Below are 27,947 nucleotides of genomic sequence, written 5' to 3' on the forward strand. Positions count from 1 at the left end.
TCTTTCATGGGCTTTAAGGTAATCTACAATTCGAGCTAATGCACTTAACACATGAGCCTGATCCCCGTTCTCTGTGGTGTCTAATTCCATTATAGCCCTCAGTTGGTGGGAAATATCTCTCCCTGCCAGCAATGCTTTCTTTTAACTGTGCTGACCTAATTTTGGTCACTTATCTTGTAACTGAAAACACAGTGTTTCACACTCCCAGCCCACAGGAGTATTCTCTGGACTCAGTTTGAAGGTTGTGGAGGCACACAAATGCTACACTGTGTGTATGGATTTGTGGGTTTCCTTGTTTGAGTGAACATACATGTGTAGGTACATAGTGAGTAGGCTGAGTGACTCAACACAACTTCCAAAAGACCACTTATGGAAGTACGGAATGTGCATGTTTGTGTGGAGGAGGTCTGATTCAACAGTAAACAGCATACAGGACCGTGTGTCATACACGAGAGGCGTACAAAAGGAGCTCGCCTGAGGAGGAAAAAAGGAAACCAACAAACGCGGCACACCTCCTTAATCTTCTCCTTGCAGAGTTTGTACTGCTTCTTTTGATTGTCCAGAAAGGTGGTCAGCTCCTTCTTCTGCTGGGCCACGATCTGCTGCTGGAACTTCTTCTCATCCGCCAACGCCGTCTTCGTCTGGGGGAACATATGAAACAGAAGGAAAACACAGATGAGGGACTGTTAGCTTAGCGTGGAGCTGAATACAGACTACACGCTCACCAATCAACAGTGAACAAATAAAGTCACATACTAACTAGGGTTATACAATTCCACCTAAACCAGTATATCAAGTTTTGAGTCATTTTTCAAGCAATAATGGCAGACATTGTCTGGTCAAAGTTTGTTAATGTGATGCTATTGTGGTTAATGTCAGTATATAGACATTTAAAGAGAAAATTGCAATTTGAGCAAATTTAGGTCAGTAGGAGATTCATAATGTTGGTTTATTGTCCAGCCATAATAAAGGCCTGCCAATCGGAAGGTTGGTGGCTCGATCCCTGGCCCTGCAGTTCCATGCCGAAGTGTCCTTGGGCAAGAACCCCGAGTTGCCCCCAATGCTGCGCCATCGGAGTGTAAATGTGTCTGAATGTTTATCTGATGAGCAGGTGGCATCTTGTACGGCAGCCTCGGCCACAGTGTATGAATGTGTGTGAATGGTGAATGGTTCCTGTACTATGTTAAAGCGCTTTGAGTAGTCGTTAAGACTAGAAAAGCGCTATATAAAAACAGTCCATTTACAAAAACACACCAGTGCTATAGATGCTCTGGATAGAAGTATCCAAAAAAAATGGCATTTTTTGCTAAACCCATTTTCAGACAAGAGGACATCCCATTGATGTTTACTGCTGTAAGCCAATATCTACTGACTTAATCGTTTATCTGAGTTACATGTCCCTCCCTTGTGGCATGTGACATTGTGTGTTTATGTTGCTGTTTAAGGGTGCATGCTGGTTTAGTTGAACAGATATACTATCTCCCTGTCCGGCCCCGCACGCTGCGTGCTAATCACAGAGATATGCAGCTTGTTTTTTTCAGAGCGTTACATTCTGTGACCCACTTATGCCCTTGTGTTTCATCCTATGTATCATTAGGTGGCAGCAGTGCATAAAGTCTTAGCAAAACTTTCCATAGCATTCAATGCAAGACTAAGGTCGGAGCTTTGTGGTTCAAAACGATAACATTTTTGAACAGAACAAAGAACTTTTCAACTAACTTCCTTCCAGCAGCTATAGAAGCATTATAACTTCAACAGCAAGTCCTCTCCATCTTTCCAAAGCCGACCTCATCCCCTAGCTAACTGTTGCCTTGGTACATGTAGGTCGGTGTGATCTTCTGTGAAGTAACTTAGAGGTCACTGTACAGTACTCGTGTTCTATAACCCCCACACCCCTCACAAATCCCACCTCCTTCTCAGAATGCACGGCGTGGCGCTTTGCCAGCTTCTCCAGCTCGATGTAGGCGTTGTTGGCCTGCGTCTCCACCTCCTTCTGCAGCTTGAGCCGGTGCTCGTCCATCTCGGCCTTCAGCTTGTTTTCCAGGGCAATCAGCTGCTTCTGGTGCTGCCGCCGCATGCGCTTGTAGCCCGACATCTGCTCCCGCAGCTCGCTCTCCTGCTCATGCTCGTGGATTTGCTTGGTCACCTGTCGAGAAAGAGAAGTTAGGAGATGTGAGCGCCGCAATAAATGATTTTCACATCACACCGAAAATCAAATAGTTTAACAAATACTCAACAGACGAAAAGGTGAAAAGGTATTATGTCACCTGTCCTTTGTTAATATGCAGTATCCATTTATCTGGGTTAGCTTTTTTTAGAAGAACTGAAAACGGAATTCATTCAGTACTTAAACCATCACAGTTCAACTGCTACTCAAACACTTTTACAGAGGCAAGGAAGAAGTTTCATCCAGTGATGGGTATTTACGACCTTAAATAAAGAAATACTGTGAAATCCCTTTGAAGTTACCACAAGAGTCTAACAAAAGCTCTTTCATCTGACCATCGCACATACACAGTCACTGCACAGATCGGGCAACCACAAAGAATTCAAAAATCCAAATCCAATCCAAAATGTGTTTAAGTCAGAAAGAGCAAGACAAAAGTTAACATCTACATAATTACATTTTATCTAAGACCAGGATCATACTGGCATGGCTTAACTTTCACCAATTTCACCCATCATTTTTTTGCAAAACCTGACAATGCCAGACACACCAACCTGAGGACAGAAAGGGTTCTCCACATCTAGGTAGTACTCGCTCCGCATCTTCTCATAACTTCCACCTGAACTCCTCAGGCCAAACATGATGGCAACTTTAGCCAAGTGCACCAGCATCCAGGAACCTTGTGCAGCATCCTATGCCCGACAGAACCCTGCCTGAGCTCCGATGCCACCCTGAGACCCACCCTTACTGGACGACGACCCCCCTCCCTTCTCTTTGGTTCGTGCCCTGGGCACGCAGTGGCCAAGGCAGGCGTGTGAACTGTGAATGAGGCAGGCCGACCACGCGGGCCAGCAAGAGCACAGAGCAGCTCTTTAGTTGGGCTAACGCTAAGCGGCGGACAGCAGGTGGGTCACATGAATACCTCATTGAGAAAGAGTGAGAGAAGTTGGAGCGGAGGGGGGGGGAGGTAGGGTTAGAGACGAGCAGGCATAGAGTTGAGGGAGAAGGGGAGGGGGGTGATTGCTAAGGAGAAACAGCAGATGGAGAGTGACTGGGAGAGAGTTGGAAGAAGAAATAATGAGAGGTAAAATAAGAGAGCATCTAGAGGAGAAAATGGGGTGGGAGGGTTGGCGTGGAAATAGGTGGAGGTTGAACTCCGCCCTCCCTACTAAATCTGTGTTGAATCAATACCCCACTTTAACAGCAGCTCCCAATCCTAGTCACTTGCTTCGCTGCCGCCCTGCGTGCTGCCACAAAGGGCCAAGTCACGTCATGTGATGGCCTCTTTCACTCAGGTTCAGGGAGGGAAAAGAGATCATATTCAGGGAGAGGAGGGGGGTGCATGCAGGCTAAAGGTGAACGTTCCAGTCAGATCAGTGAGAATTAGGCAGCTGAAATTAGTTATTTTGCAGTTCAAGGTGGTGTTAATGTTGTACTGAAAGGACATGATTTGTTGTATTGAAGAAATGCTTTTTAAATGATACATGTGAGCAACTCTTTAATGTATACAGCTAATATGTTGTAGATTAAGAAGACTAACAGCACTGTCATTTTCTTCCTTATTAAATTAAGAAAAGTAGAATGTTTAAAGCCTTAAATGGCTCTTTGTCAGGTACCAGATAGAAGAAGAAGACATGGCTGTACTTTGAATGTTGCTACAGATGTATAGACACATATGGTGAAGTCATTTGGCTAAAGAGGGAAAGCAAAAAGCCTCGACAGACCCTTCTTTTGTGTCCCGTTTTCCTGTCGATGCACAAATGTGGGGTGCTCTGTATTCTCTCATAGTATATATATTCTCTTATAGTCAGTTTGGGCCTCAAAAGGGATGTAAATACAAAAGAGATGCATCTGGTGTAACCACAACCTCTGACATTTATGTATAAAATAAGTATTTTATTTCTTTTCTGCTTTAACGGTCGCCTGATGGGGATGTTGTACGTTTTGACGCGTCTTAAACTTGACTGTAATCTGCTGCTTTGTTGTTGACGTGCTGAGGTTTACAGCTGTCAGGTTACAATCTGCAACTGAGAGCTGAAGACGAGACAAGCGGCACATGAGGTGAAATATCTTACAACGATGTTACTTCATCTGACCTATAATAACCCCTGCCCTTCCTCTCACTCACATAACGCTAGTTATTTTTCACATTCATTCACCTTCTCGCTTTACATCCATCCGTTTCTGCCGTTTCTCTCCCTCCTCATCCTTTTTTTCCCCCCTTTCTTCCATCTCCCTCGATGATTTTTTTCATCCATCTCTCCTTCTCTTTATTTTCCTCTTTTCTTTCCATCTCCACACCCTCTTTTATCTTCTTCTTCTTCTCTCTCCAGGTTTTCTCACCTCTACATCAGATTGGACTCTACGCTTCAGGTCACCTCTGTCTGTCTCGCCATTGTTCTTCTTTAACAGTCCAGATTTCCATCTGCCAGTGTCACCTCTGTTTGTTTATCTGTCCTTCTTATCCCCCTGCTATATGCCGTCTGTGTCCTCCTCGTCTTTACCTTCGCCAGCCACCATGCGCTTTCATTTCATTCACTCTTTAATCTCTTCATATCTCCCTCCATCACTATGATTTCCTTCTGTGTCTTTTGGAAGTATAAGCAAATTGCTTTAACATAAATATCTCACCCAGAAATTTGCATACTTGTGTTTGAGGATGCAACTTACTGGCTATATGGTTGTTTAATTTTTCATGTTCTCTCTCTTTTCCTATTCTCCATCTTCCTTTCTCTGCCTTTACTGGCGATCCTTCACCCTTCCCCATCTGGACCTCCTGTTCTTCTCTCTCCCTCTCTCTTTGTCTACCTGCTTATACAAGTCTCAGAGAGTCGAGGCCAATCTGAGGACGTCTGTGCTCGGCAGAAAAAGATGATGTCATCTCTCTTTCAGCGCTGGCGGGCAGGACCGGCGCTATCACACAACACTGATACTGTGGTTTACACGATGCAAGACAGACAGCCTTAGTTACACAGAGCTGCCGACATGTTGTGAAACACCTCAGCTGCTTACATACATACATACACACACACACGCACAAACAACACACACACACACACACACACACACACACACACACACACAGGTATTTTAGTTTGACTTTAAACCACAGCAACGTAAAAATTGTTTTAAAACAAGAATGTATGAGTTAGGATTTTTAGAGCTTTTGCTTTTTGGGGACCTACAGTACTTAACTGTGGCACATTTGTATGTCCAACACACAAGTTTAAAAGCTGCACACTGGAATTGCAGCTGGACTAAATCTTACAACTCTTATGGATGATGACGACTATAAGATTAACAAAAAAGCTAAGAAACGGAAAATTGGTAAATAGATAAAAACCCAGACAGCGATGGACTATCAGTGGTTGACGCACTTATCAAGGACAGTATCAGGACAAAGACGCACACACACGCATCTTCTTTGCTCATGTTCTCTCATCATGTCTGGTTTAAGAACTGACAGCAGAAGGGACACACAATTAAAACCACTGGGTCATGGATGGGTAAACACACACACACACACACACACACACACACACACAACTACTTAATAGTTACTAGAGCCGGTTTCCATGACAACAGACAGGGAGGGTGGAAGAGGGGGAGAGAGAGAGAGAGAGAGAGAGAGAGAGACTCAGAATATAAAGTCAGATCTGAGAATGATATATTATCAAGTGTAGGAGAGGAAGAAATAAAGGAGAGGGCGGAGGGAGGGGACTGGTAATGCAAAGCGGAGAAAACAAAAGGAATGAGGCGAATGAGAGGAAAGACAGCAGAGAAATAGAGATATGTTGCACAGACAGGGCCAAAACTGGAGAGCAGAGACAAATAACCAGGAAAGGAGGTAAAAACTAAAAGATGGATGGACAGGAAGAAAAATAACAGAATATATATCAATAGTTGGGTCCACAAAGGAGAGACAGGCCTGATTTTAAAGGAGTTTTAAAACATCAGTTTGTTCCAACATGGATCCACATCACATTTATTCAGCGTGGAGACATTCATTCGCCACATTCACAGACAGACACAAAAGAATGCCCCTTCTGTGCCCTTGTATGCTGCCATGGTGTAAACACAACACTGAGTAAGATTTTGGTTTCTGTAAGAAGCAGTTTTTTCCAATTTTTGGCATTTAAAGCAACCCAACTTTCAGGGTGATTGCTGCACAAATGAAGGATCCTGAAACCCTTAAAGCACATAAAAAGCATGTTTCAGGAACTCAAAAGAGAAACAAAAAGAAAAGAGGAAAGAGTTCAACTCACCAATGAGGCTGATTTTATGGTGGCAAAGCGGCCCTGGTTCTTATAGTTTTGGACCTGGCTGCTCTTGTCGGAGGAGGACGGCCTCAGCCCCTGCCGGTGGTCCCTGTGGGTCCCATCATCCCAGTTGTACTGATGGTCCTGTGTGAAACACACACATACACTGAGAAATTAAAACTGAGCACAATTCATCCATCAAGTCACAGAGTTGTCTTCTTTAAAAATATAAGAGCAAATGGCACTAAAGTGAACAGTGTGTAAAAATGAAGGTGCTACAGGATACTTCACAGATTTCAACTCACTAAAAACCGTGCCAGTGTTTAAACGCTTCACCGTCATTATGTGCCTTTTTAAAATAACAAAATTCCCCATTGATTTTTATTATACAACATCTAAACTTCAAGCATATGCTAAAACTGTGTCAACTGTAACCTTGCAAAACATGATGAAATGTCAACACTCAATCCCCCATTCTATTCTCAGGAACCAGGGGACTAAAGAGTTGGTTAATGTGAGGATGGAACTTCATCAGCATCTGAAAACAATATGTGTCACTTTCGTTTGTTCTACGCTCAGCCCCTGAACTTGAAACAACACATTGGCTGTCTGTTCATAAAGTGACATCCTTATTCATGCACTGTCAAAATACAAAGTGCAGATGAAGAAAGAGAATGAAAGAGCAGTGACAGCCCTCTCTTCACAGATGTTTAAGTTATATGAGAATGTCAGGCATTGTGTTGACCTATGTGTACTCTGTGTATGTGTGTGTGTGTGTGTGTGTGTGTGTGTGTGTGTGTGTGTGTGTGTGTGTGTGTGTGTGTGTGTGTGTGTGTGTGTGTGTGTAATGATGGGGAGTGTGTGCTGCTTGTCGACATGTGTACACAGCCTTTGTTCTTGGGGTGTGAATGGTGTTTGTGATGAACTTGAAGCGATCTACCAAACAGTGAGGACTGTGTCAATGGTTTCCATGGTTTCAAAGGAGGGGGGGAGGTGGGAGAGGGGGGAGGTTTGCACGCAGGAAGTGATTTTGCTAGTAACATTGCATGTGTTGATTATGCCTGCTGTGTTTTTATGTACTCACCGAGGACTAGGATTCTTAGAAACAAGTACATGGCATATTTGGAAAAAGTGTTTATTACTGCAAAAATCACTACTTGACCAAATCAATTATTGGGAAGGTAAAATGTTGTCCTTGACTGTAAGCAGGCTTTAGCTCCATCAAGGAGGATTTACTTTTGCTGTAGTTCATTTGTTTGTTTCTATATCAGAAGGACATCTCAAAAACCTTAATGAAGATCAATGGAATTTGGTGGACAAATACTGTAGGTCTTGAGCGAATGAACAACTGATTAGACTTTTGTGGTGATCCGGATTTGAGCTTTTTTTTTTAAGCCATTAGATACTTTTATTTTATTTTTTTGGCAAGTGTACACATACTGTGGAGTGACCATATCAGAAGCACAGGGCATAGCAGAGATTTAACAGTGAGCTATTATGTGAGCTATAACTTATATCCAATCCAAAAATAAACTATCTTGGTGTCCTGGAAAGTCCCCTTTAGGTTTTGACCATTTATTGGGATCATACAATTAAAGAAAAATGCATCATTTAACATCCACATCTTATTTTTATTTTTTTTCTATTTTATTTATTATTTAGGTGTATGTGTTTTAATTGTGAATTTTTGTTGTAATTTTTCTGTTTTTCCTTTCCCAGATTGCTGTATAGTGTTTAGTGTTGTTATATGTTGTTAAATGTGGTGTGCTTCTCATATGGAAAAACAATAAAAACATCCCCATGAAAACTGCTGGCATTTAACCAACAGTAATTGGCTCTAAGAAGCGCACAATAACTATCAAACCAAGGCCATTGCAACTAGTATAAAACGTGTCCATAAACAACTAGACCTTTTCATAATCAGCACCTTATCTCTCTTAGTCCCCATCATCCAGATTTTGTTTTTTAATTAGCAAAACAACGCAAGCTTTTCCGCTGGTTTCCTATAATATTTGTTTACAGTTCTCTACAGTGTTTTTGTCTGTGCTGACTGCAGAGCAGTTTGCACATCCTCTCCAGCAAGAACTAAATGCTTAATTTCAAATGCAGTTCAAAGCCAATAGCAACACTTGAAAGGTGTGGCATGAGCGGTGATTCTGTCCTATTACAAGTTTAAAATACATTCAAAAGAACATATGTGGAACATGACAGGTGTTATCGATGGAGGGGTACTTTCATCAGACAAAATATTTTTGGTAGCACTGAGAACTGCTCACACTGCTTCCTAGTTTCCAGCTCTGCTTTGGTATGGTGTGACTTTTAATCTGTCATCCAGGCCTAAATACTCACCACCACCTCCCTCCCACCATCCAACCCTTCACCCCTGACCTTTACCTTCTTGGTGTGTGGGGAGGATTCCAGGGTGCTGCTGTAGTCCTGGGGATGCATCATGGTCATGTCGGAGCAGCTTTCGTCCAGCACCTCCTGCATGCTGTTCACGCTGCTGCTCTGGCTGCCCGTGCTGACCGAGGTGCTGGGGATGGAGTGGTTGCTTCCCAGGCTGTTCATCTTGCAACTGGCTGCCTCGCTGTCCTGCAACATCCACACACACATTATCATAAACACATGCTTTCACAAATGAACACTCAAGACTCTTTAACATATACACAGATGCAAATATTAACACAATGACTACCATGTCCTTCACCCCCAATATACTGTACTGTAGACAGGCCTCTCTAAATCGTATAATTAAATGCAGTCACCTCAATACAAGGAAAATAACTAATGACCTCTAGATTGCATTAGAGTCAAAGTCATGCTAAATTGCCTATTAACCTCAAATTGCTCACAAATGTATGTGTGTGTTTCTATCATTCACCTGTGTCAATTTGTATGTTAATGCACATCTGTGTGCCTGAGCTGTCTAAAGATTAGAAGGCCACTTGAGTGTGTGTACATTCTAGATAAAGGGAATCAAGCTGCACCGCTTTCAGGTGCAGCAGACAATTCAGTTAAGTCTGCAGTAACAGACTAAATTAGAGTGTTATAATCAGTCTTTCCACTTGCAGTGCATCTTCCCCTGAAACTGGAAACCAAGGTTTGGGACTGCAGGTTTTCTCACTAAAGCCTTCAGCAGCGTCTTGTTGCAGTGGGGTCTGGTGGCTGCTCTGAATTGCACCACGTGGTGTAGGATGATACTACTGTGGCTGCTGGCTGGCCAGGCCAAGTCAACTAAGAGACATTTCATCTTGATGTCTGGGTACTGTGGCTGCAGGTGGAAGTACAGTATCTGGCATCTCCCTCTTGGGATTACATCACTTCAGATAAACTATCCTGTTCTCACCTGTTGTGCTGTGAATCTGAGCTCCAAGAGTCCTGCATGTTGATCTAATAAAGTGGAAAAACTCCCTCACTGCAGTGAACACAAATGCTAAATTACTATAAGAAATTGATACACTGCAGTAGAGCTGAAACAGATCTAAACACCAAACATTTTAAATAATCGATTTATTCTTTTGGTAATTAATTAATTAATTGCAAAAGTGTTTGTGTTTAACATCATTACAAACTGAATATGTTATTGGTTGGGACTGTTGGGCGGGCAAAGAAATTTGAAGACGTCATATCATTTGTCAATGTTTTGGGATATTTTATAGACCAAACAACTAGTCGATGAATGTAAAAAGATAACTGTCAAATGAATTGATAATAAAACCATTAGTTTTTACTACTGCCTCTGTTGGCTTTATTATTGTTTCTGCCCTGTGTATATAGGCCTACACTGTGTTTGTTTTATGCAAAAGTTTCTTTCTGTGATAGTAAAGCTGAGTTGAATATGGTTTTACACAAACAAATAAAAACAGTGACTACAGAATTTAAATGGAGCTCAACTGATTTCATGTTTTTAAACACTCGTCTCCTTTCGATTTTGACTCCTGACAAACTCTAAAATGCCCATCATTTCTTTCCACGGATCTTTTACATGAACCCTTCACCCTTCACCCTTCCTCCCACCTCCTCCTCCTCCTGGCTCTCTCCCATAGGTCCATTGTGTTTCTCCTGGTAGAGGATCTTCTTCATCTTGCGGTACTGCAGGTTGTCCAGCTCACGCACTGCATCCTTGGTCCTCTGGATGAGGTCGATGAGAATGCGCGGCGAGCGTTCCCGACGCACAAAATCATGCTGACAGGGAAGAAGAGGGAGAAAGTTAGTAAGTTAGTTGGTTGGGTTAGAAGTTATTTAAAGATGGATAGAAGGAAGAAACAATCAGTTTAGAAATTTTGAAAATAGTCCTTTTTTATGAAATATTCTAACTGAATTAGTTATGTTTCAAATTCAGCCCTTTATACCATACAATGGATCGTTTTCTCTCCAATTTAGCGGAATAGCAATTTGGAAATTTACGCTTTTATTTGTGTTGAGTGTTATAGTACAATTGTATTTTTATGTTTCCAAAGTTTTCACCTGAAGACATTTGTAACATACTGACAAGTCTTTGTACATGTTACAATTTCAAAAATCAACTAAACCTATTCATTAAAATATTCCCCACAAACAATAAATATTTATTTGGGAAATAACGTCAAAAACACTGGAAAGATGTAGGAATTTTAAATGATATAAGATGAGTTACTTCTCAGTAAATATGAAAACTATGGTTTGAGAGCATATAATAGCTGCAGGACCTTAAGTTTTTACAATGTCTGTTTTGAAAGATCTTATAATAATATTGTGTTTAAAGAAAATCTAATTTTACACTTGACACAATGAGCACCACAACAGTGACTATCACTAGAGGGCGCCTGCAGGTTGCTCTGCCCATCCTGGGAGTCCCAGCACTCTTCTCCTCTAGTACACTGAACACATGGGATCTGTGTAAGATTGTCCATAAAATCGATTTTCATAAATACTCTTAATTCTTTTCACTCCAATAAATAATGTCTTAACTGTATTTGCCTTGGCACCAAATAACTGACAGCTTCAAATAAAGCACTGTTGAGTAATATGCTGATAATTAATTGACAGATTTCTTTTAATTTGAATCCTTTTTTTTTTGGGAACGCCTACAAACATGAACCACTATGGAAAGAAAAATGTATTTAAGGGAAGAGTCGGATTTGAATAAACTAATCTGTGGGACAAAAAGTATACTGGACCCCATTGGATACACACTGGATATTAGCAACCTAAAATTTCTACCAAAAGAAAGTAAAATTCCTACAGCATCAACGTTAAATTCATGAAACATTCAAATTACACAAAAGGTCAGATTTTTTTATGAAAACATTATTATTTAATGATATTTCCTAACACAGTTTTACGCTAAACTGATTGGTAAAACTCATTTAGATCACATTTCCAAGCTGTCACGAGCTCCACTGTAAGGAACCAACCTTTCTATAATTTGATGGAGGTGTAATTTGGTGGATGTCAGGGCATTATGCATTTATGTAATTATTTATTTTGTGTTACATAACCAGCAGGTCAGAGTGGGTGTGTGGGGCTGGTGGGTAAGAATGAGGTGGTGAAGATGCATGCGTTTTTTAATTAATTGCACCAACATCAAGATGAAAATAAAAATACAACAAAAACATCTTCTCTACCCTACGCTTCCACCCACTCTACCACACACACATTTTCACACCTCCCCTTAGTCACTCTCATTCATAAAATATTGTGTGCTTAAATGGCTGAAATGTATGCAATCTCAGAGGACAGGCCTAAAATAAATATATATATACTGTATAAATAAAACTATATTTTTAGGTCTATTTCCAGCTCTCTGTCTCTGCACACCTTCCACTCCATGTGACAGATGCTGGTGTAATGGGTTAGTCAGGACACAGGGGAATGACATCATGCTCTGAAAATAGAGATGGGACTGATTTGTCCCGTTTTCTGACGGAACTACGCCAGAGTGTGGGTGGTTGGCCAACCCCGTCCCATGGACCAGCCAGAAGTTATCTCCGGGATTCTTCCTCATTATAAGGTTAGTGTTGATAAGAAGCGACAGCGTCTTCAGTGCCTTCCCTAAATGTATACTGTGGCATCATCAGCTTCTTCTACCAGAAGTACCAATCCATCCTTAGTTATTGTGATGTTAAAAGCAGTTTATCACATATTATTAACTTTTTTCACTTAGTCCATCTCGTTTACTTCTACTGCAATTATAGTAGCAGTAGTGACAGAGAACAAGCCTAATAAGGTGCTTGATGTATTAAAGGAATAGTTAAACATTTGGAAAATACGCTTATTCTCTTTTGTGCTGAGGGTTAAATGAGAAAATTTAAATATCACTCTTATATCTGTACAGTAAATATGTAGCTGGAGCTTGCAGCCGGTTGGCTTAGCTTAGTTTAGCACTGGAAACAGCTAGTCTGGCTCCAGCTACATATTTACAGATAGTACAGATAGCGTCAATCTTCTAATCTGACACGCAGCAAATCAACAGAAAATGTATCGCCAAACATTTTGATAATGGATTTATCATTTAAACCATGTATTAAGGAAACTGCCATTCACTGATTCCAGCTTCACAAATGTGAGATTTGCTGCTTTTTCTGTTTTATATTATTGTAATTTGAATTATCTTTGGGTTTTGGACGGTTGGTCGGAAAAAAAAAAAAAAATGTTGCACACATCCTCTTGGCTACAATAAGCTGTGCACACACAGTGTACACAAACTGTGCACAGAAAGAAAGAGTGATTTTGTGTGCGTCTGTGAAGAGAAAGTGGGTATTAATCATAAGCTAACACCACACCCCCCCAAGGCTTCACTATAAAGCATCCCCTTCGACACTGATCCCAAGTCTGTTTGGTACTTATCCCTCTTTAATGGTTTTTCGGCCAGGATTTGGGTCAGGGGTGTTGGGAGGAGTGAATTCCAGTCTAAACATCAATCCCATCCAGACGACAGTCCAGAGCCCCTTATTTAATTGCTACATAACCCCACACACTCCCTCAGGTGGGGCAGGTGTAAAAAAAGCTCGAGCTCCCACTGTTGAGCGTGATTACCAAGAACTTTAAAGGGGTGATAGAATGCAAAACAGAGTTTACCTTGTCATAGTTGAATTACGACAGTTCGGTGGGTAAATAGGGCATACATAGAACCTTAAAGTCCCATTGGCATCCCTTTCCTATGCAAATCTCACAATTTGAAATTGCTGCTGAAAACGGGCAAATCTCAACAAAGCTAATAATTAACCTCAAATCGGTGGCTGTACCTTATTTGGCTCTAGTAGTCTATACCTTTGTCACACCCCAAAATTTACATACACCCCTGATCTGAGGACAGCTGGTCTTCTGAATCTAGATCGCACAGATCTCCGAAATATTATACATTGTTCGTCTATTTCATTACTAAATTCACTTCTGAGACTTTTTTATACGAGAAATCAACTATGTAGAGCTCAAATATGGGCCGTTTAACGAAAACGTATGGCTAATTGCAAATTTGGTATGACTGTGTCGGACTTGAAAAGCTCCACAGTCTGACGTGACAGCAGCCAGTGCATGCCGGGGTTGCTGCCTCGCCGGTCGGCCTGCCTACCTTCACAGACCCGCTGTGAGCTGGCTGGAGCTCTATCAGGATCTCCCACACGAGCTTAGCTGCAAGCTGCGCTGTGTACTTTAGAAAGAAGAAAGTTTTGAAGTTTTTCAAGGATATTGAAAATGAACCACGGTCGTAAATGCAGTGTTCCAGGCTGTACAACGGAATACTGGCCCAGAGAAAAGTGTTTAGAACGAGTAGATATCGGACAATGGAGCGGGACGTGTGGATCTAACGCAGAGGCGCAGAAGACGTGCCTGTGGGCTTCACTCTCCACTAAATGTCCCCGCGCTGAGACACTGAACTAGCTACAAGGTGAGATGTGATTCCTTGTCTGGAAGTTGAGTTTATTTATTTTTTTACCAAGGGTAACGTTACAACAACACTAGTAGTAATGAAATTGTCGAAACTTTGCAATGGTGTGTGTGTGTGTGTGTGTGTGTGTGTGTGTGTGTGTGTGTGTGTGTGTGTGTGTGTGTGTGTGTGTGTACGCCACACTGGAGGATGACTAAACTGTAACTAAACTGTGTCTCAAGTGCTTTGTACAGTAACATTAGTTGATGAGTTTATGTGTCGGGGCAGAAATGAAGTTTGAAGCCAGGCGGGGACATTTTCTCGGCGGATGTTCCAGCCATTCACTGGGCATGTCTGAGCATGTCTGTAGTCTATCAGTAACGTTAACAGACAGTGTGATTGTGATGCTGTGCAGTGTGTGTGTGTGTGTGTGTGTGTGTGGTGGCAGCGGGGGAGGGGGACATGGACACAGAGTGGAGCGGTGTGTGTGTGTGCGCGCTTCGCTCAACCAATCAGCACGCAGCTCATCTAAATATTCATGAGCATACCATATAAGGCAGAAAAGCTCTTGTTTCATATAGGGCTGTCTAACAGGGTTGCATTAGGGCGCACAGAACAGCAACCAGGCCATTTTCAGCCTATCCAATGTTACAAACCCTATTCGGAGACCTTAAAGGGACACTTCACCGATTTAGCATTAAGCTTTGTATCAGTAGAAACCCGGTAGTATTTTTTAATGACCGTGCTTCCCTCCCTCATGTCCCCCTGAGAGGGGAGATCTCTGTATTGTGGGTCTGGAAAAAAGCCTCAGATGACGCAAAATGACGATTGTTGCGTCATCTGAGGCTTTTTTGCCCAGAGGCAAAAGACTAAAGCCAGTATTAGGAGCCACTTCCGCATAGCCCATAGGAGGTTGGACTGTCGGCTTTTTCCGGAGATTGCCGAGGAAAAAACGAGTGTCAGCCATCTTGAATCCTCGGTTAGCTTCTCAGCAGGAGCTGAAACTGTTCATCCCGAAGGAAATTTTAGAACAACAATTTTGTGCATTCAAACTACCGCACACGTGTACTACCGGGATACATTGGTATAGATTGGAGAATATGCAGGACACTTTATTACAGACGCAATACTCTACACATTACACAAGCTTCGCCTGCATGGAGACCAGCGGTGGTGCTCGATGGCTCTGGCCGGTAAAGTGACCTCATCAGCGGGGAGAGTTGAACGAGTGTTCCGGTGGAAAGCTAACGCTAGCCGGCCACCTGTTCCACCAATCCTGCTTGCAAGTGTCCGCTCATTAAACAAACTGGACTACATCCAACTTCAACGAAACTCCCAACGTGAGTTCAGAGACTGCAGTGTTTTTGTTGTTGGAAATATTGCTGTGAACAATCCAGCCTGCTGCTCTGTCACCGGGTAAGACTAGCTAGTGGAGGTGGGCTGTGTTACCACGGACTGCCTGTTGCAGAAATGGGGTGATTTGTATCCAACTAACTGCTAGCTAACTGCTGGTGGAGTTTGTGACTGTAAAATGCTGACCATTCTACATCCCACGCAAATTTAAGGCTGTGTTTATACTCAATGTTTATACCACAGCCCACCAAGAGCTAATGCTAGTAGCTATGCGTTAGCCTTCTTTTATGGCTTGGTTGAATTCTAATGTAGAATGCGGTCTGTTATTTTCTTGATAACAGACCGCTGCTAAGGATAACACACCGTTGCCATGCATAGCAGAGCGTTGCCATGGACACAGTTCTGTTCACTCTGGAGCTATCAATCAATCCGCTGAAAGAAGTCCGGATAATGTATCAGCTGTGGCAAAAAAGTATATATTTTAAATGTGTAACACCACTTGAAACGTTTTTTCGTGTATATGGTTGAAATGACAATAAAACACACTTGTTGAGTTGATCGCCTCACTGTCTGTCTGTAAAGGGTAGGCGTGGCTTGGGAGTAGACGCTAAAGCAGCAAAGCAAGTGCATTCTGGGATTTGGTGTCTTTCATCCATATGAGCCAAAAACACATTTTCTGGCTTTTCTTGGCCTAGAAGCCACCAATTTCTAAACAAATTTCACATTTCTACTACATAAGTGACCCAATTTAAATATATATTCATCTTTCCAATGGTGAAATATTCCTTTAAGGAACAGTGTGAAATACCCTATATAACCATTCTATCACCCCTTTAAACTTTTAGTGGGCCAATAGGATTACCGGTTGGTAACACAAACAAAAATATCAATCCCACATACAAGGATTAAGACTTTGTAAATTTATGGTGTTTTTGTGGGGCTATTGGGCAGGATGGCTAAAAAAAAAATGTCATTATAAAGGCTGACTTGCAGCTGCATTTCAATTTTTAAATGTGTATTTTATGGGATCATTTGCCTTTTTCTTTGAAAGGAAGAGATGGAGGGAGGGTGACATGTAAGAACATCATCTAAATTTGGAGTATTAGGGTTCATTTTCAACCTTGGAAATAGCAGTTTAAGGTTTAAGGACAAGGTTAACTTTTTAGTACTTTTTTTCCCCCGAAACTTCAGAAAGGACCAACTAAGTCGACCTTGCAATAAAACATTTTTTGTTGTAAAAAGGATCTAAAAGTTATATAAAAACAAAAGAATGAGGCACCATGGTGGCCTAGGGTTTAAGGCACCAAACATGTACGTTGACTTGTGTTGCATGTCCTTCCCCATCTCTCCCCCCTCAATTCCTGTCATCTCTCTACTGTCTGTCTAACTATCAATAAAAGGAATAAAATGCCAAAAACTGATGTGAAAGCAGCATATACACGCAGCTCTGAGGAGCCCTTAAGGACCATGGCTATGAGGCACGGCACAGGAAGCAGAGTTACAACAAAGAAAGAAAAAAAGCAATTCTCAGCGGGGTGCTTGATTCCTGTGCTTGAAGGAGACACTGTGTATATGCTTGAGAATTAGGGAAACGTGGGTGGTTGGGAGTGACTCATCCGCATGGCTCAGGGACTGACTTAGACAGGAAGTGAGGTCACAGCTGGAGGGATTACAGAGGACGCCCACTCACTCGTAGCAGCTCCCCTGACGAGGGTCTGTCCTGAGGAATTTTCAGTAGGCAGTAGTCGACAAAGCTCCGGAAGGGGTCAGACCTGGGTAAAGAGAACAGTGAGATGCAGGTCAATGATTCCCCATCTCTGTCAATCATATTTAAATCTGAATAACTTAAGCAGGAATAGCAGAGACAATCTAATGATAGGCTGCCTTCAGCTACACCTGAATGTTTAACATGATGAGTAATATCTTCCTTCGTGTGCTGTGTTTATCTTGTCAACAAATTAAACCAAAACAATCCTATGTAATCTCTTTATGTAGCTCCACATATGAACCATATATGGATTATGTAAATATGTGGAGCAATAGAAATATAGGCCACTGGAGCTGTGGAACACCACGCCACTGACTCTGATCTAAAAATACGCTTATTATAACAAAGTATATGTAACACTGTATTTTTGGGTTGCTACTATAGATCTAAAATAAAGTAGCCTGTGGTGCTATTTAAGATTTTGATAGTCAATACGCACATTCAGGGTCATTGTAGGGTCAGAAAGTGCACATATCCTCCTCAGACTCTACATCTAACATCCTCTGTGGTTAGCTGAGGTCCATGAGTGCACTTGTATGTCAGGCCAATGTGTGTACAGTGTGGCCTTGTGTATGTGTACTGAAGTTACACTATGGAGCTGATGTCTCTACTAGTCTCATCTGGCGGGATGTAGCTAACGCCTCGGGCCGCTGGAGCTCCTCCAAAAATACCACAACCCTGTACTGCCCCACACAATCACTTGCCTCAGCACGATGCTAGAAACCAATGCTAATTTTACAACTGACGTTCTCCATGCAGTCATAGGCAGCATATTACAACTTAAAAGACTCGTGCCTCACGTTTCTCATGACAGAGCCCATGATATATGCTTTTGATTAAGGTTAATTGAGAGCTTGGGTGGAAGATTTAAGAAGGCCACTGATGCCTTCAGGCTGCTCTGAGGCAGGTAGAGAACAGAAAATACAGATTCTTGCAACATATGACAAGGAGCAAACACAGACACGACTCTGCATGCTTAGGATCACACACACATAGCTTTCATACCATGGAAGCGATAGCATAAAAGAAGAACGCAATGGTAAAATTACAGGGAGAACATCAAACCAAGGGTTAATATTGGATGAGTGCCGTTTCCCCCATGAGAATCGCACCTCACATGCAAAGTGTGAGTGGTGGCTACAGCAACTGAAGAGGAATGGTAGAATATTTGCTGCTTTGCCGATTTGCCGATTTCCTGCTAGTAATCTTTTACATAGTTACGTTTTTGCCATTTTAAATCACCAACTTCTCTATACATTTATATCTACATATTTAACCTCTTTTCTGCTGTGTTCTGCAGTGTGAAACAAGTTAACTTTATTTTATTTGCATTCTTTCCACTTTTATTTCCAGGTTTGCACAAGCTCATACTGAGTACATGTGCATGTAAAATAATTATGAGGATGGAATATTTACTGCTTAGCTGAGAATATATAACATGAAATAGCTAGGGTACACTATGTTGGCTAATGTAGAGAATACAGTAAGTGTTAACAATTATGCTCTAGTTAGCCCAAATAACTTGTTTATAAAATAATTAATCTTCCTTAAATGGAGTCCTCCAAGCAACAATGAACATCCATTGTGAAAGTTTTTGGCAAAACAATTTAAACATAGAACAAATCAGTTTTATTTCTTAACATGAAGAGCATATCAAAAGACTCTGTATCAAAAGAAATCCGCAATTTCACATACAGTTTCTTGATTTATGAGGTGAACTAAACATAAAAATCTCACCTTTCACGGTGACATCCAATAACACAACTAGTCCTAACTCAAAAAAAAAAGTGCACCTCAACACTGGGGGTGATATGCTGTTGCAAAGACACAGCAAAGAGCTGTTTAAAACCTGACGGCCTAAATTAAATAGCTTAAAGTGTTTTGATGTCTGGAAGGACAGTCTCTAGAGAATCTGTTAGAGTCTACAATCATAAGCTGTGAGGCTGAGAGCAGCATAAAGTATTGGCTGTTTGCCCATAATACGTTTACAACACTCTGTCTGTCTGTGTACAAAGAAACATCCTGTTTAGTATGGCAAACACAAGAAAGAACGAGTTTTTAACTAGTAGAATAATAGAACAATCACACTGCTGTTAAAATGTACCTTATAGCCCAGCAGGAATGATGTGGATATTTACACAGTATTAGTTTGGTAAAGGTTTCCCAGGTAATTACATAAGAGACTTAGAGTGTGACCTTGCACAAGGCCTTTTGCAGGGATCATAGGTCGTGCAGATTAACACGGGGATGTCTTACCCTGACTGAGCTCAGATCGGATTGGGCTTTAATATTCACAGTCGAGTGGAAGTGTTGTATCAGCAGTTTCACTGGATTTTCTTGGTTTGTGGACAATATTTTTTTTGTTCAATTAAATTACCATGTTTTTACATTTTGTAGTGTTTAAGTTTGACTGATCACATATTGACAGCATTATGCAAACACTATGCTTGTTTAATTGAAAGGTTTAAAAAAGAAAGAAAACAAAAACTAAATCGTAATATTTGGGAGGTGTGTTTTTGACTCACCACTCATTGGACTGTAGCGTGGGAGAGTCGTTCTGTGCGATGTGATATAAGGCACTCATGGCATTCATGTTGAACAAGGGTGGTTTGCGCTCGGCTAAAATAAGAAAAGATGGCAGAGTGGAGAGAAAGATGGAGAAGAGTGATGTTTAAGTTTTCACAATCACCAATCATTTTCTCCTTGAATCTCAAAAGCATGCAGGAACTAATAAGACATATTTGTTTTTCTTCCTATTTCAGTCATCTGTTGTATTGTTTTTTACTTTATGAGCCTATATATGCATTATTTGACCATTAGGGTGGATGTATGCTCACCCAGTTCAATACAGGTGATCCCCAGGGACCAGATGTCCACTTTCCCCTCGTATTGACCCTCATCCATGGCTAGGATCACTTCTGGGGCCATCCTAAGGATAGAGAGACGCACATACAAATGCACACATATGCATAGTTTATTAAGTATGGGGGAAAAATCCATGAAAATGTTATAATCTGCTAAGCCTCTCAGAGCCTTTAAAGACTCTGGTATGCCGTGATAGCAGCTCAGTTTTAGGAAAATGTGTGTGTGTTTCTGGAAACGTGGTGTGTGACAACTTGTGTGTGTGTTTCTGTGTGCGTGTGCTTGAATTTAACATGATGAGTGGGACGAAGTTATGTGCTGCTGGCTTTTGAGATCATGAGAGTCCATCACTGGTCCAGCTGTTTATGTGATGTCTTTTATTCACCATCAAAGCTGCATGAACTTGGTAAATGAGTGCTATAGTGGGTAAGGCAGAGCTGGTGATTTCTATATGGAGAGACAAACAACAGAGGACACTGCATGGATAAGTTTATGTCTCAGGTCCTTTTCAGACTGGTGTGCAAGAGGGAGCATTGGCACTGCTGGAGAACAGTGGTGGGTTGAAAACTAATGATAAGAATGAGAGAAAGTGTCAATTCTCTCACAGGCTACATCGTCACAGTTAATACCATAATTCATTTTCTCATGAATTCCATCTTTTATTAGTATTACTAGGTTTAAATTTTATGTAAAAGTGACCCATGTGATTATTCGGATATGACCAAAAAAAAAAAAATATAATCCTATAATTTACGAGGTTGACTTCAGGTTCAAAAATCACTTACAGCATGCTGGCAACAACATGATGAATTCACACACTGCAAAAAAATAAAAAAAAGCCACAAAAAGCAGCTAACTTGCTAACTATGCAAAATAAAAGCAGACCCCCTAAAGAGATACACCAACAAAACTATTTCAGTTCACGTTCTTCTCAGCACATGTAGTCCCGTGTGATCTTCTGTGTTGTGCCCCACCATGTCTATCTTGTCTTGCGTATACTGACCAGTAAGGTGTTCCCACAAATGAGTTGGCAGGTGAGGCAATGGAGGCAGAGCCAAAGTCGGCCAGTTTGACCTGACCCAGCTCAGTCAGCAGGATGTTACCAGCTTTCACATCTCTGGATGGGGAGAGGGGGATATAGAAAGTGAGCATATGTAGGCATAGCTGCAAAAAAACATCAGTTCCAAGGATCTATTATGCATTATGCTTTTCCTTCCTTAAAAAAAAAATGTTCACTGATGCGATGTATTTATAGATTTGATACATTCATTTTAATGGGTTTTTATGTGTTTTTAAATTTCTGCAATGAGACCTACGATGACAAAGAACAGTCAATATGATTCATACAGTGCCATTGTTGGATGCTTATCATATGTGTCTTCCATAAAATATAATAATGTTGACACCAGTGAGACAGGAGGGTTGTTACTTCCGGTCTCACTGGTGTCAACAACAGCAAAGTTCAAGAAGGAGGAAAGGTTAATACAGAGATGAGGTTTTACACCTTTATTAGTAAACGCAATAAAAGGGAGAACATGAGTAGCGCTCACCTCATCTTACAGTCTTATCATGTTTTTTCTAACGTCACTGAATGTTCCTGTTGGGAAATGTTTGGAGCTAGGAAATGAACTGACTCACCTGTGAATCATATTATGGGAATGTAGGTAAGCCAGTCCTAGCAAGGCACCATGGGTAATGGCAGCAATTTCCATCTCTTGCAGTGGTTTCTTATGAACTTGGGGAGAAATTAGTACAGTGGAAATGAGTAAGAACCCTCTAAAGACTTCAATTATATAATAATGAACTATAACAGCTCTACACAAAAGGCCTTCATAATAAATACAGCTTCTGCATATAGTTATGAAGTGCAGACTTCAGGCATGATCAAAGTCATGGCAACCAAAACATCACAGTTCAGTAATACATTTTTTTATATACCAATCTGTCTTTCAAAGTCCCAAAAACAGGCCAGGGCCTGATTGTGTATCTACGCCAGTGACGAGTACACTCATAGGTGCTTAAAATAACACATTAGGTCCAGATCAGGAATGCTTAGAGGGTGGACAGTTGAGGTTCAAGCTTTGAAAACTGTAAAATCTAAGTAACACAGATATGGTCTTCCATCCTAAGTCTAAATCTTATTAATCAAAGTGCTAAATGTAACATCACGAGTCAGACCACATAATGTTGCTAAATTCAGTTACGAGCAAATAGTTTCTACATGGGTATCATCTTGCTCAAAAACCATGTATGGACTACTTTATGTTTTGTTATTTAGTAAGGTTCACAAAACCACAGAACATGAAGTTGTATGGGTTTTAAGAGATAAATGCAGCCATCTTATAACAGGCAGGTCCTCATGTCTAGTAAGTCTATAGCAAAACCTCATGAACTACGGTCATACAGTAACCTGGAATGATGTTGATATTCAGCTGCTGAAATGAAAATTATAAAAAGGTATAATAGATAAATGTAGAATACAGTCTAGTCAAGACAATCCTACCGTGGTCAGCTAGGGCTTACTAATTAAGACATTTGTTTAATCCGTACAATAACCCAAAAATATAAAAACAACAAGGTTTTTATGGGAGGTTTAGAGACTATCTCTTGGCTGGGTGCAGTGACTTCTTCAAAAAAATGCTAACATGATATGGACAAAAAAGATTTTTTAGTTTAAATATGTGTGTGCACATTAAGCATTAATAAATACACTTACCTTCTAGTAAATCTGATGCAGAGCCCAGGCAGTACTCCATCACCAGCTGAAACAGAATACAGTTACAGCTGAATAACTCATTTACCAGGTGTGCATCATAAAATATCACAAATTCAAAGCTTCGGGTCAAGTTTGTGAAAACTTGTGAAGTTGTTCTCTACTGCAAACTAATCACATTATGATGTCTGCAATGAAGGTGGTACTGATTACAACATATGCAGAGAAACAGTAGTAGGCAGTCTGAAAAGAGAAAAAGAATCAGACAAAGAGGACGGGAAGAAAAAGATAAACGAACAATGTTGCGAGACTGAAACAAAGAGGGGAACTGGGACAAAGGGAGATGTGGAGAGGGATCCACTCACCCAGGCAGTGTTTTCTTTCAAGTAGCAGCCTTTGTACTCAATTGTGTTTGGGTGTCGCAGCTGTCCCAAAAACTTGACCTCCTTAATGATGTCCTGCCACTTCTGCCAAAAACAAATTTAGACACACAGATGGTGACACACTACAGGTACAATCACAGAAACACTTAAGTGGGCATTGCTGTGACTTTGACTAAAATTGTGCAGCTGTCCTCACTGTAGTAACCACTTGAACAGGTTATTATGGACTTTATACATCTGTTACAACTGTGTCTATAGACAAAAAAAATTTTTTCAATAGCACTGCACCAAGATAAATGATAAAAAGAGAAGTAAAATGCAAAAAATGAAAGCTAGCTCTATGCTTACCAGAAGAGTTATTATAGCAACCGAACGCCTCAGCTACATTTTTAGTTAGGAACAATCTGACAATGTCATGCAAGAGCCCGCGCAAAACAACACACCTCAAAGGTTTATAAAAAGAAGAAAGTTTCCTAAACCACAGAGATGTGGCCTCAAGTTCAGCTGAAGCGTAAGCTGTGATCACATAGGATGCCTTCTAAAATCTGCTTGCGCCTTGTGCCTAAACGTTTTCAGTGATTTTCTTGAGGGAGGCACATGTTTGTTTCAATCCTTGCATCTGGTGGTGAGTAATTATTTATAATTATTTTCACATTTTTGTTCCGTTAGGGTAACTAATCATCACACATGAGACATCTCACAAGCTAGTGTCAAGCTTTGGGTGAATATCATTAGAGAACAACTTTTTGCATTTGAGCTCTTGCTCACATTATTAATGGATTTGTGCCAAAGCAAGAGAAATACAAGTTATCTGACTGTGGGCTGACCAAATGTCCACTTGATCTTGAGATATATATGTCTATTTGCTCCGGTGTGTGAAAGTCTTTCTTACTTCGGTAGTCTGCTTGCCATTATAGGACATCTTTTTGATGGCCACCACCTCATTGGAGTAGGAGTTACGTGCCTGAAGAAGAAAACAGAGGGATCAGACTCTTACTTGCAGACAACTCAGAAACACACAAACAGTATTCCCCTCACAAGACATGATCACAGGACTTTTTTTTGGTCCCCTGGTTATAACACTCTATAAAAAGAATATGGTAACATTGATAGAACACATTGATAGAACACACTGGTTATAAAAGTCATTAAATTGTTGTATGTGACATGACATTGGAACGATACATATTCCTGATTAAGTAGGGTAAAATGTTAAATCTTTAAATTAAGTTTCACACATTTTCACAAAAGCATCACATGCAATATTGGACTATACAAACAGAGTAATACAATGGGGGAAAGATTCTCTGAATTGAAAAGGAATGAGTTTTCATTGGACAGTAACTCCGTTACACGTTACTTTAACTACCCGGTTTAGCATATAAGCACTATATAAACATTTAGGCCTAATAATATTTCCATCCATTATCTCCACTTATGGGTTCCCACAGAAGGGGTATACATTGTTGACAAATACATTAATAAACACTAACATCTGTTTACAACTACATTATAGTGTAGTGTGTAAATTGTATATACTTATGCTAAAGTATTTTAAGCTTTGATAATTTGATCAGGTATTCTGATATCCGTTTGGTTCACAAAATTCTTAATGATGACGCTCCACCCCCTTAAAAAACATATGTACAGCTACACTCTAAACCGACAAACAGAGCCTTGAGGTCTGTATCCAGGGGTGACTGCAATGTTCCCAAAAGAAAATCTGTTTTTTCTCAATCAGCCTTTTCCTATAAAGCAGTCAAAGAATGGAATGGGCTTCCTAACACTTTAAAGAATATCTCAAATTTTAAAAGCTTCTCGCGGGCAGTTAAATATTTCCTTTTAAACCATCAGACCTGCTCTCACTAACACTTTTTATTCCATTGTTGTGTATATCTGTGTATTGCACCTTCGGTGTAAATAGTCTATTTACATTGTCTTAACTGTCTTTGTTGTATAAACATGTTATGTTTATTGTTTTTGTCATGTACTTAACTCTGTTATGTCATTATAATTGTGGAGGACTACAGATGGAAAGTAGCATAATGCTAAATCTGGTGCAGCCATCTTTTTAATGTAACTGCACATTGTCCTGCTAAATAATCTAAACTAAAGTTAAAGGGGTTAAAGTAAAGGGTCACCAACTCATGCCATTTCTTAAGGGTGATTCAGATATATTCAGTGCATGCGAAACATCATAAATCCCTGTACAAAGCAATATATCTACAGCAGAGTGATACAGCAGTAACAGATTCTCTCATTTGAATTTAAACAAATTTCCGCTTGATCAAAGCACTCAGCAGCGTGATTAGGGGAAGCCTGCAGGTAATTGATATGTGGGTGTTCTGCAGCTAGGGTTAGGTTTGTGTTGTCTGTGCACATCCACATGCCCATGCTAAACCCGTGGTGTTAACCTCAAAAGGCATTTGGCCTCAGGAACAGCTATGCTGCAGCTCAGCCAAAGCCCTTATATCGGCTTCATTCCACTTTCAAATGAATGGGAAATTCATGTTGAGATTCAAATGGAATTACCGTAACAGCAGGCAACAGAGTATTCCCATTTGAATTTTTTCTCAGATTTATTTGATTGCCTGTCAGTTCATGCATAATAGCCATTCCCTCTGGTGTAATGTATAGATAGAGAAAAAGAAATTATGTAACACTGAAATACTGAAATACATTCAGGCTAATTGTCATTGCAGAAGAAGGGGGTGCATAAATAATTAAAGCTGCAAGAAGCGTTGGACGGGCCCTCGCTCTTCAGTGCGCGTCAGGGTTACTGGCGGACGCCGCTCCACATGACCCTGCATTTGTGCAACGGTTGGACACAGCGTACACAGTGGAGTGTGCAGCATTGGAAGTGCAGCATTGGAAATGGTGTATTTTAAATGTTGTACCAAGTATGGGGGACGGGGCTAACCGTCACCAATGAAAAGGGAACTCTCTACTGAGTTCAATGATACCTCACACAATAGTCTACATCAAACTACGGCTGAACGATTAATTGCATTTGCAATAATATCGCAATATGTTAAAACGTGATTTCCTAATCGCAAAGGGCTGCGATTTGGTCACATGACTCGTAAGAGCAAATCAATATGCACTTCGCAGAGAAAACCTCAACTTGGCACGCTAACGCTACGACGTACCTTGAGCGGATTTCGGTCATTCAAACAACTCTGAGTTGTAGTTTAAAACTTTTACAGCCATTTTAATAAAATGAAGGGTTTTATTTGGTCTCGAGTCCATACATGCAGTTAATGGATACAGGCACGCAGAACTGAAGGCTCGGTAGGCAACGATTTGATTAGCGGTTAGCTCCGGTTAGCTCCGTTACAAAGATATGGAGTGGAGGAGCTGCCACTCAGATGGGTAACAACCAGACTCTGATAAATGACATTCGGGGAGCTTTCACAGCAGCGTGGCCACGGTGTTTCAACGGTTTTATTAGTACAGTTAATCCCACGGCAAGAACACTAGCAACTAACATAACGATAGCCTCTCTGAGCAAGTGCAACGTTGATGCTGTCATGCACACGGCACAACTTCATGAGGGGGAGGGGCTGGAGGCAGCTCCTCTCTGTGCGCTCTCAAAAAATACACCGTTGTGTGTATGTATGTGTTAAATATTATATATATATATATATATATATATATACACACATATATATATATTAGAGATGGTCCGATACCACTTTTTGCTTCCCTTACCGATTCGATATATATATATATATATATATATATATATACATATATATATATACATACATATATATATATATACATATGTATATATACATATATATATATATACACATATATATATATATATACATATATACTACTGTGATTGAAGTAGTTAAATAAAAGATGTCATTCATATAAATTCATGCATCACCTAATTTCTTCATCACATACAGGCCTGGCCTCCAGGAAAGAACAGTTTATTTAATCTATCTAATCGTGTGTTGTTCATACTATACAATGATTTATTGCTTGTCTTTGTTGAATAATACAGAAGACAAAAAGCTTAAAAAATAATGGCATATTAAATCACAATCGCAATATTTGGGGGAAAAAAAATCGCAATTAGATTATTTTCAAAAATCGTTCAGCCCTATATCATCAACATCATGGTCATTAGTTATGAAAGGGGGTGTGTCTTAAGCATAGGGGGCGGACTAAACCATGACCAATGACAAAGGAACTCTCTGCTGGGTTCAATGATACCTCACACGATAGTCTACATCAAACGGGTCTTTAGTTATAAAAAGGGCCTGGCTAAATCATAGGGGGCGGGTCAAACCATAACCAATCAAAAAGATACTCTCTGCTGAGTTCAATGATACCTCACACATGACTCTACCTTAAACAGTTCAAAAGCCATAAAAGGGGGTGTGGCCTGACTACACGGGCGTGGTTAAAGTATAAGGGGGGGCTCAGTATCACATGTGGACCACACATTATGGGCCCTATTTTAACGATCTGAAACGCAAGTATGAAACGCAAAACGCAAGTAGCTTTGTGGGCGGATCTCGGGCGCTGTTGCTATTTTACCGGCGGGATAAATGACTCTTGCGCCCGACGCAAATCTAA

At 40.7% G+C, this 27,947-nt stretch overlaps 1 protein-coding gene across 5 annotated transcripts in view; it reads right to left on the bottom strand.

Moving 5' to 3' along the window:
- Positions 1-27,947, bottom strand: part of taok3a (TAO kinase 3a) — an 85,843-nt gene that overhangs the window by 9,388 nt on the left and 48,508 nt on the right. For 4 of the 5 annotated variants that reach the window (XM_039802553.1, XM_039802555.1, XM_039802557.1 and 1 more), the window contains exons 4-16: positions 24,244-24,315; positions 23,334-23,435; positions 22,972-23,017; positions 21,894-21,990; positions 21,259-21,372; positions 20,231-20,322; positions 19,919-20,012; positions 17,316-17,397; positions 10,444-10,611; positions 8,821-9,018; positions 6,433-6,570; positions 1,910-2,146; positions 513-641 (exon numbers count right to left, since the gene is read on the bottom strand). In XM_039802553.1, the coding sequence (XP_039658487.1) occupies positions 513-641; positions 1,910-2,146; positions 6,433-6,570; positions 8,821-9,018; positions 10,444-10,611; positions 17,316-17,397; positions 19,919-20,012; positions 20,231-20,322; positions 21,259-21,372; positions 21,894-21,990; positions 22,972-23,017; positions 23,334-23,435; positions 24,244-24,315 (1,569 nt within the window). Of the gene's footprint in view, positions 1-512; positions 642-1,909; positions 2,147-2,721; positions 3,263-6,432; positions 6,571-8,820; positions 9,019-10,443; positions 10,612-17,315; positions 17,398-19,918; positions 20,013-20,230; positions 20,323-21,258; positions 21,373-21,893; positions 21,991-22,971; positions 23,018-23,333; positions 23,436-24,243; positions 24,316-27,947 lie in introns of those variants that run through there. The other variant, XM_039802558.1, reaches the window with a different exon arrangement.

Source organism: Perca fluviatilis, chromosome 6, assembly GCF_010015445.1.
Source record: "Perca fluviatilis chromosome 6, GENO_Pfluv_1.0, whole genome shotgun sequence".
NCBI classification, from domain to species: Eukaryota; Metazoa; Chordata; class Actinopteri; order Perciformes; family Percidae; genus Perca; species Perca fluviatilis.